The sequence below is a fragment of the Mastomys coucha genome, unplaced genomic scaffold (assembly GCF_008632895.1).
Source record: "Mastomys coucha isolate ucsf_1 unplaced genomic scaffold, UCSF_Mcou_1 pScaffold16, whole genome shotgun sequence".
Taxonomy (NCBI): domain Eukaryota; kingdom Metazoa; phylum Chordata; class Mammalia; order Rodentia; family Muridae; genus Mastomys; species Mastomys coucha.
The window spans coordinates 56,252,475-56,261,169 of NW_022196898.1; the positions used below are offsets into that span (position 1 = coordinate 56,252,475).

At 47.5% G+C, this 8,695-nt stretch overlaps 2 protein-coding genes across 3 annotated transcripts in view; both read right to left on the reverse strand.

Moving 5' to 3' along the window:
• Gnai3 (G protein subunit alpha i3) overlaps positions 1-2,165 on the reverse strand; it is a 39,047-nt gene extending 36,882 nt beyond the window's left edge. The window contains exon 1 of the mRNA XM_031375167.1: positions 1,906-2,165. Coding sequence (XP_031231027.1) covers positions 1,906-2,023 — 118 coding nt within the window. The 5' untranslated portion in view covers positions 2,024-2,165. The remainder of the gene's footprint in view (positions 1-1,905) is intronic.
• Positions 2,166-4,422: 2,257 nt separating this feature from the next.
• Gpr61 (G protein-coupled receptor 61) lies at positions 4,423-7,479 on the reverse strand. 2 transcript variants are annotated; one of them, XM_031375165.1, is made up of 2 exons: positions 5,722-7,479; positions 4,423-5,118 (listed from the first exon to the last, which is right to left on the reverse strand). In XM_031375165.1, exon 1 carries the CDS (start codon positions 7,324-7,326, stop codon positions 5,977-5,979), a length of 1,350 nt encoding a protein of 449 aa, XP_031231025.1. In that variant the 5' UTR covers positions 7,327-7,479; the 3' UTR covers positions 4,423-5,118; positions 5,722-5,976. The 2 variants fall into 2 exon arrangements, with proteins under 2 accessions (XP_031231025.1, XP_031231026.1); XM_031375166.1 differs by having other exon boundaries at positions 5,557-7,479.
• Positions 7,480-8,695: the final 1,216 nt, after the last annotated feature.

Below are 8,695 nucleotides of genomic sequence, written 5' to 3' on the forward strand. Positions count from 1 at the left end.
AAAAAAAAAAAAAAAAAAAAAAAAAAAAAAAAAAGCTGGTAAATATTAAAAACAAATGTTTCAGTACTTTGACTTTTATTTAAACTTTTCAAATTCTGTAAGCAATCATGCATTTATTTTTTTTTTTTAATTAAAGGAACTACAGGCCTTGAATAAAAATTTTTCCAGATACTTGGATACTTCTGCTTGCCCAAGTTTTTCCAGTGGTCAATATAGACCAAATCCCAGAGCATGAGAATGTGTATCTTTGATTTCACATTTGATTATTACAAAAAATGTTAATGTCACTGGTGCGCTGATAGGTGCTGCAATGCCAGCACTGGGGAAGCCGACTGAAGGAGGATGGAGAATCAAAGGCTAGCCTAGGCTGCAGAATGACACTGTCTCAAAACAGCAATTAGGGCAGGGAAGAAAACTGACAATGTTGTGTTTTACACCAGACTCTGAAAGGTCTCCATGAGCAACACTCAGCCCGAGCTTGATTACACAGGGTGGTTCATAGTGAATACTTAAGTCCCTACTAAGTACCAGAAACCACACGTTCATCCATAGAAGATACCTGTTATTAACACAGTTCAGAGCTATGACATGAATTCATATCTTCTGGAAGCTCAAACTCCACTGTGTAACTTTTTCTTTATATTCAGGCTGCCACTCAGAGCTTCCAAAATATATAAGCAAGCAGCCGATCCATCTTAAAACACAAAGTCAGTCTGAGATTATGGCGGTTGTGTACGTCCTCTGGAGCTTTACAAAGCGAAGCTGGTACTCTACAGTGACTTTTCGGAACTGTATTTATCTAAAAAGCTCTGCTGCTTACAGAACCTGTGACTTATTCGTACTGATTCTCATCTAACAGATTCCTCAAACATATGAATAATGAATACAGCTGGATTTACTGGTAAGCTAATACCAGAAGTTTATATGATTTACTGGGCCTATCGAAGTTTAAAACTAAATTATCCTGACTAAAACATATCTGACTAGATATAAAAAAAAAACCCACTTGAGTATAAGGTTGCATTCGGTTGTAGTCTGAAAGCCAACACTTTTATTTTGAAAAACCCAATAAAAATACAACTCCTTCCAAATGTATCACAACCTTTACAATATATCTGCCCCAGTCCATATGTTATCCTATACTATTCCCGACACACACGGTCCCGCTGTAATCTGTCCTCTACCACAAAACCTCAAAATTGGCATTCTTTCAATTTCCTCAGCTCACACCATCCCTATCCCTTTAATTTAAAAAAAAAAAAAAAAGTGACAGAACTTCAAGAGAATTAAAAAAAAAAAAGATAAGAAAAGTTGAAAAAGTATTGGTGGTCTCTGCACCCAAGTTCTTTTCTTTTATACCTAAGAACCTGTCATTTATTTCACCCGCCTCCTGGGTGTTCCTGGACAATCCGCCTCCCTAACAGTACAAAAAAAGACTTGCGAGCAGGTTCTTTTACGTGACCTCTCTGTCCTAGCGTCACTATGTAATCATTAAATCCTTCTAGCTTTATCCTAACATCAAGTATCAGACTCACGCAAACCCTAGACAGGCCCACCAGACACCGTACACTATCCTCCCCAACACGTTCCAGTCCAATGTGAAGCCTCCCTAATTTCGGTCCCTCCCTTTAAGAGCCTTTCCCGGATTCCCAGCACAGTCTCAGAGCTCCAAACTCCCCAGCTCTGCCGGGCACCATCCCAGCCGGGTTACACCCTCTCCAACCTGAAATCCCCACGCCTTCCGGGGCCTCCATCACGGAGCCCGGCACCCGTCCCATGCTGGGCATTCCCTCCCTGTCCCTTCGGGGTCCCCTCCGCCGACCTGGCCAGACCCCTCTCAGCTCGGGCAGCTCCCGGGCTGGGCTCTCCGGCTCCAGCACTCCCGCTCCGCCCCCCGCCCCTCACCGAGCAGCAGCAGCTTCACTTCTTTGGCCGCTTTCTCCCCGTCCTCCCGCAAGTTGCGGTCGATCATCTTGCTCCGCTCCACCGCCGCCTTGTCCTCAGCGCTCAACGTGCAGCCCATGGCGGCGGCGGGAGAGGGGACCAGGCCCGGGCTCACTCACACACCGCGGGAACCGCGACACACCGGCTGAGACGCGTCTGCTGCTGGGCGGTGGCCTTCTCCGTCAGCTCCCCTAGCGCCCGGAAGAACCGGATATCTGCTGTTTACGACACTTCCGGCGACGCCCAGCCGCCGTTACTACTGCGAGTGCTGTGGCCGTGGGAGGCGGAGGAGGTACGGACCCCGGAAGTCCCCGAGAACCTCGCTGTTCTCGCTCCGCACCTCCCAGCCTTAATACCCTTTTACTTCTTGGACTCCTGGACTTGAATTCCAAGCGTAGAAAAAAAAAAAAAAGCGGGACTTCCAGCACGTGGTGTGCTCTTGAGGACGCACTGGAGACTTGGCCACCGGTGAGGATCAGAGTCCCAAATAAGCACTCAGAGCCCTAAGGGAATTTCTCCTGGGAAAAGTCTCCCTCTCCAGAAAAAAACAAAAAAAACTTTCCTTTCCTTTTCATCTGTGATTGTGGAGCCCCGGTCTCTGCCCAAAGTTGGACACTTCAGCCAAAGTTCCCTCAGTCTGATCTTTGAGATGCCCAGCCTGGTTGGTCATCCATTCCTCAGGCTACACCCATTATTATGTCAAGTATATCTTAAGTCCTTCTGCTACAACGTATGAATTCCAGTGAGCTGTACATTTGCCTGGCACTCTTGTGTTGGCAAAGGATCACTCGACCACGGCAAGTAATAGAACATGAAAATAGGTGTAATTCATTTATAATATTTCCATGATTCCCTTTCTCCCATATGAATCAGCGGCTATACATTGGGGACTTAGTTCTATAGCCAAAAGTAAACCAGTGTGTCCTCCTCTAATCTAACAAGAGTTCCTATATGATGACCACAGAAGAGGGGACGTTTAGTAAAAGTCATCTTTCTACTATCTCCTTAATGTTGGTGAGTCATAGCCCTGTGAAGAATATCCTAATGTACCTTTACTGCTAAATAGCCCCACAATAACTCTCACCACCCGTTTTAGTAAGGGACACTTTTGGCAGCCATTGAAACCTTTCTCTAGTTAGTTTTCATTTAAAATATTTCTCTACTAGGAGGTAAACTTAAACTACAAATTTCCAAGAGAAAGGTCTCTATAGTGAAAATTAATTTGAAACATCTAATTAGATTAATTTTGTCCACATCACGCATAATGCTTGTCAATTCCAAGTCTGGAAAGTCTCCCACTCATTTTCAAATGACCACTAAAAAGAAACAGACTGCTTTTCTTTTCTGATCACTTCTTGGGGAAACGTTCAAAAGAAAGGTCATCGCTTCCATGTCTCATCTCTCAATCCTCACAACAACCCTGTGAGGTAGGTAATATTGATCCCCATTGTCACCGATGAGGAAGTGGACTCAGAGAAATTAAGTAGCTTTCCCAAGGCCACATAGTAAGTACATCTGCCTAGTTTCACCTTCACGCCTACTCTCTTCACGCAATATTGCTCAGAGACACCCGACAACAGAAAGTCTAAAGTTTCTAGGTGGCAGTCACCTCAATACCAAAATGTTGGCAAAACTGACTGACAGGATGATTGTCTCACCCGGTGGCTTCCTCAGCATGTAAGGGAGAGTGTGTCCGGGAGCCGCTTCCAGGAGGAAAGGATTGTATATCGAACTTTACCAGTCCGTCTCAGTGACTAAAATATTCCAGGACTGTGACCATGGCAAAGTTGTGGAGGAAGTTCCCTTCATAGTAAAAGGAAAGATTTACTTCCTTTATGATCTGTTCCCAAAAAGGCAGCTTACTAGTTAATGGCAGGCAAGATCTCAGTGCCAGGTGATTTCAATAATGACTTGGAACTCTCCTTGCTCTTAAAACTTCCTTTTAGTGTGAAGCAAGCGTTGAAGGGCAAAGTTAAAAAAGAAAAATTAACAAAATGGCTGCCAAGCAGTGTTTAACACACACACACACACACACACACACACACACCCTCACACCCTTCATGTGTACGTTTCCTGTTTCTCCTGGGCTCACACTGCCACCTACCGGCAGTTTCTGGGTCTACTAGCTGATTGGTGGATTAATAATAGTATGTGAAAGTTTTTCCCTCATGATGTAGTAGGAAGGAGATTTCTCAAAAGAAAGGGAACCAGTTCTCCAGTGAGAAGGACTCTCATCTGTTGTGTGTTACTTTCTAAAGGATTTCCTCAGTGTAATAGGCACTAGACTAGAACACACAAATGACAGAAAGAAACTTAAAATGTACCTAAGCCAAAAAGGGAAAAAGCTGTTTGCCCAGTTTTATGTAGTAGATTATTTTCTTCACTAACGAGTTTTGCTTACGCTCCCCACACCTTCCACACCTGCATGGAGTCTCTTTCATATCACTTCAATAAATTCTCAAAAGTCAGAGCCACAGATATATTCTCCTTACTGTATAACTTTATCAGACCCAAATACTCTACAAAAATACAAATATCTGGTAGAGTTAGACTGTGAAGTCCTTGAAGGCAGAGACGACAACACATCATATATGTATGCCCCAGGGAGTGTTGGTGTTCAGCTATTTAGGCATTGAATAGAACCAAAGGAGTGAGTGTTGATATTAATATAACTTTTTATCATAAAATTTATTGGTGTTCAAAGGGGAAACTACTCCGCCCCAACCCACTTTCCCCTTTTCATGTTCAGTGAGCCAGAAATTTGTTCAGATATAGACCATGTCACCCTCTGGTCCTACCTTGACCCTTTCATATTCAGTTGAGGGAGATGGAATGAACAGGACCCAGAGGGGAGGCCTGTCCAGTTTGCAATTAATCCCTCTCCGTTGAAAATACCATTGCTGATATTAACCAGCACAGTTCCTATAGTCTTAATCGATAAACAGCAAAGCCCAATTCTCTGCTCTCTCCCCAACCTAGGGCTGCAGGTAGGATACAGATTTAAGTCTTTGTCACAGAAGCTAATTTTGAGAGCAATGAATGAGAACAGGGAGGCATTTCATGGACTATGGAAACCCCACCCTTCCCATGCCCGACCTGAGTCTCTTGTACCCGAATGTCCAGGGGGCTGGAAGTGGGTCACTGCCATGAGGAGATAGATCGGGGAGGCCAGTCCTGGAAAGAAAAGATTGGCAGTATTATTGATCAGAGTAATTTACCTGGCCTTTCTGTATCCAGCCACGTTACCAATTCAAAGGCTAACACCCACCCTCAGCTCTCTGACCCCCGAGTTATTCTAGTTACTCAAAAGACAGGGAGGAAAGGGGCAGCCTGTCTCCCACTCATCTCTGTTGAGGTCAGGACCCACACTTGATCTCCTACATGCAGGAAAGAGAAGAATAGGAGAGAGCTGCAGAGTTTTTCTGTCTTCTCCATTACCCTAATTGTAATTTTTCCTTGCTGCTGACCAAATCCAGGAAAGAGTTCACCCCTACAGGTCTTCTCACTTTAGACATTAACTTTTAGGAAGGGAGTCTATTAACTCATGGAAACACTTGGCTAGTTCTTTTTTAACCTAGTTAGCAAATGAGAAGATGTGGGCTGTCTTCTTACCTTGTCACAGTGTAAGTATTAGTCTGGACTACTACACTGGAAAGAAGGAAACCTCAACGGTCCCCAGAATAACTGCTCCTAGCCTGCTGCTCCAACGCCTACCCTAGGAAGTTTCCCTGTCTCCTGAGGCATGAAGAGTTCACTGGTAGAAAGGCTTCCCCTCACCTTTGTCACCCTTTTCTCTCATCACCGTCTCACCACACCCAGCTTCCCTCCCCCAATAGTCAAAGAGCACAGCCAAGTCCAAGGCTTTTTTTTTTTTTTCCACATGTCCATCCTGTTGACTCTGGTCCTGACCCAGGAAACACCAAGCAAAAGCTAAGTCCAGAGACCCTATCCCAAACCCCAGCCAGCTGGAAAAGCAAGCAGTCCTTGAGATCATAACCAGCCCCCAAGCCTTATTTTTCCTCCTGGTGTCCATCAGGACTCCAGCCTTGGTGAGGGGGCGGGACGGAGGTAGCTGTCCGACATGATGATGTCACTGGTGAGTTGCTGCTCCAGGAACTCTGAGGTCTCCTCTGCAATCTGGCCTGGGATTCGAAAGTCAACAGCAGGGGGTGGCTCCCGCTTAGGGCTGGGTAGGGGCCGAGAAACCCAGTTCTCCGAGGTCCCCTGGAGAAACTGCAGGAAATTCTCCTCAATGGAGCCCTCCCGACTAGGCAGCCTCAGCTCCTCCTCTGGAGCTGCCTTGAAGAAGCAGACAAACTGTTTGCTAAGCTCGCCCCGGATCTGACGGTTTAGACATCCGTAGAAAAAAGGGTTGGAAGTGAAGCAAAAGTAGCCAATCCAGGTCACCACACTCTCCACCTGTCCTGTTGAAATGGGCTGAGCGCTCAGGGCAACGTAGAGATGGAAAGAGAAGTAGGGCAACCAACAAAGCAAAAACTGTCCCCCTACAGCCAGGAGGACCACTGCTGCCTTCCCACCCCCAAACGTCCGGTGTGGGGTGGTCTGGTGAGCCCCGGAGCTGGTAACCATCGTAGAGCGGCTACTGAGAGACTCAGACCGTTGCCGGGGCGTCTCCATCCACGTGGGCAGCGGCCCGTGTTGCATGGCAGCCACGCGAGCCACTCGAAACATGCTGCAGTAGACCACAAAGATCAGGATCAAGGGCAGCAAGAAGTAAAGAACGGCAAAGACCACCACAAAAAGCTGGCAGTAGGCACTATGGCTCCATTGGAGAGAACAGCCAGGGTTAACACTGGGAGCTCCTTCTTCCCAGTAGACCCTTCCCAACAGCGGCACAGAAGCCATGGCCAGGGCCTTCACCCACACGCCCACCAGCACGGAGGCCACCAGCCCTAGTGTCATGCGCACCTCGTAGCGCATGGGGTGGACTACATAATAGTAGCGCTCCACATTAATGGCAGACACCGAAAGGATGGCCAGGCTGACAAAGCAAATGCTCAGGAACAGGTAGAGGCGGCAGGCCACCTCCCCAAAGAGGGCATGGTCAAAGAGGGCCGAGCTGGAGAGCATGGCCAGCGGCATGAGGGTCAGGGCAGCCAGCAGGTCCACCAGACAGAGATGGAAGACAAAAACAAATTTTCGGAGGGCGGGTGTCTTGGCAATAACAGCCATCACAGCAGCATTGCCCGCCACAGCAGTGAGGTCCAACAGGAGCATGAAGAAGAGGGCCACGGATTCTGAAGCCACGTCCCGTAGTCCCAGCTCTGGAACCCCGCTGGCAGTAGAGGGACCTGGGGTTTGAAGGGCCCTTCCCAAAGTAGACGAGTTTCCTGATGACTGAGGGATGGGTGAGGACTCCATGGGGCCGAAAGAGGACACCCAGGGCACTTCCTGTTACAGGCCCATCCCCCATCCTACTCCACAACCCTGGGATGTAAGCCCAGGTCCAGGCTTCCCAATTTTGTTGGGGGGCCTTCTGGAGCCTAAGGCAGGCTCTTAAAAATCAGCCTTCCAACCTGGGCTCCTATGTAGACAGAGTGCCAGGCCAGGCTGCTCCAAACTCAGGAGCTCATGTCCAGTTTCTGTCAGAAGATAGCCCAGGGTCAGCCCTGGTGATGGGAAGTCGCCGCTGTGTGAGGGACCAATCCTCACATACTCCGCAGTGGCCTTCCGAGTGGCCTCAGGCACCTCTTTTCTCGCTTTCGTTTTCTAGTTCTCCATGTTCTTTTCTAGTTCTCCATGTTCTTCTTCCCTTTTGAGGGCAATTCTAAATCCTCCTCTGTCTCCCTTCTCCAGGGTCCTGTTTTGCTCTAGGACAGTGCCCTGGCTTTAGGGTTGATTTTGTGAAATATTCTGATTTTCTCATCAGAATGGGGAGTAGAAGGAGAATGAGATTCAGCTTCTAGTTCCAGGTCTGGGTATTACTCACTCTGCAACGCTTCTGGACTCCAGTTTCCTCAAGAAGGCATCTATAGAAGGAAGGAATAACACCTATTTTGTATCTGTTCATAGGGTCTGGTCTGTTAATAGTACCAATCATGCACAACATGGTCACATGGCGCTCTGCACATGCCAGGCCCTGGCCTATGCACATTGAGTCCATCGGCTCGTCCTCATCCTCACACAATTCTATGAGACAGATGATATGATCTCCATGTCTCCACAGACAGACCTGCAGCCTAGAGAAGTCAAGGAGCACACCCAAGATCATATGGTTCAATGTAGTTTGGCTCCAGGGACAGTTCTTTTGCCTACTATGTCGTTCCATATAGGAGAATAGCCTCCGTGTCAACTAGAATTGGGTAGGCTTTCAGTAAATCATTGTTGAACTTAAACAGACTAATGTCTCCCACCATCACCTGGAAAGGTCAACTGTACCTTAGTCCCTACTGACATCATCATTCCCAAAACAAAGAGCTGCCAGTTTGGGACTGATGGGGAGCTGCAGAGAAGACAATGCCCAGCTGTGAGCACCAGCAGCTCATCCACTCCTGAACCCCCAAGGCCAGAGGACACATGCTTCTGAAAGCCCCCCTTCTCTACATACTCTTTAGCTTCTCAGGGCTGCAGTGTCCTGGCCAGTAGAGGAACAGCAGCTCCTAACTTCCCGTTCCCCGTGTAGCTGCTCATTGCAACTACCCAAGGACTGCTCATCCCAAAGCCCTCTGGGTTCTGACCTCTTCCCATGGTCACAGAACAAAGGGTGAAGGTGTTGTGGGGCAGAGTAGAG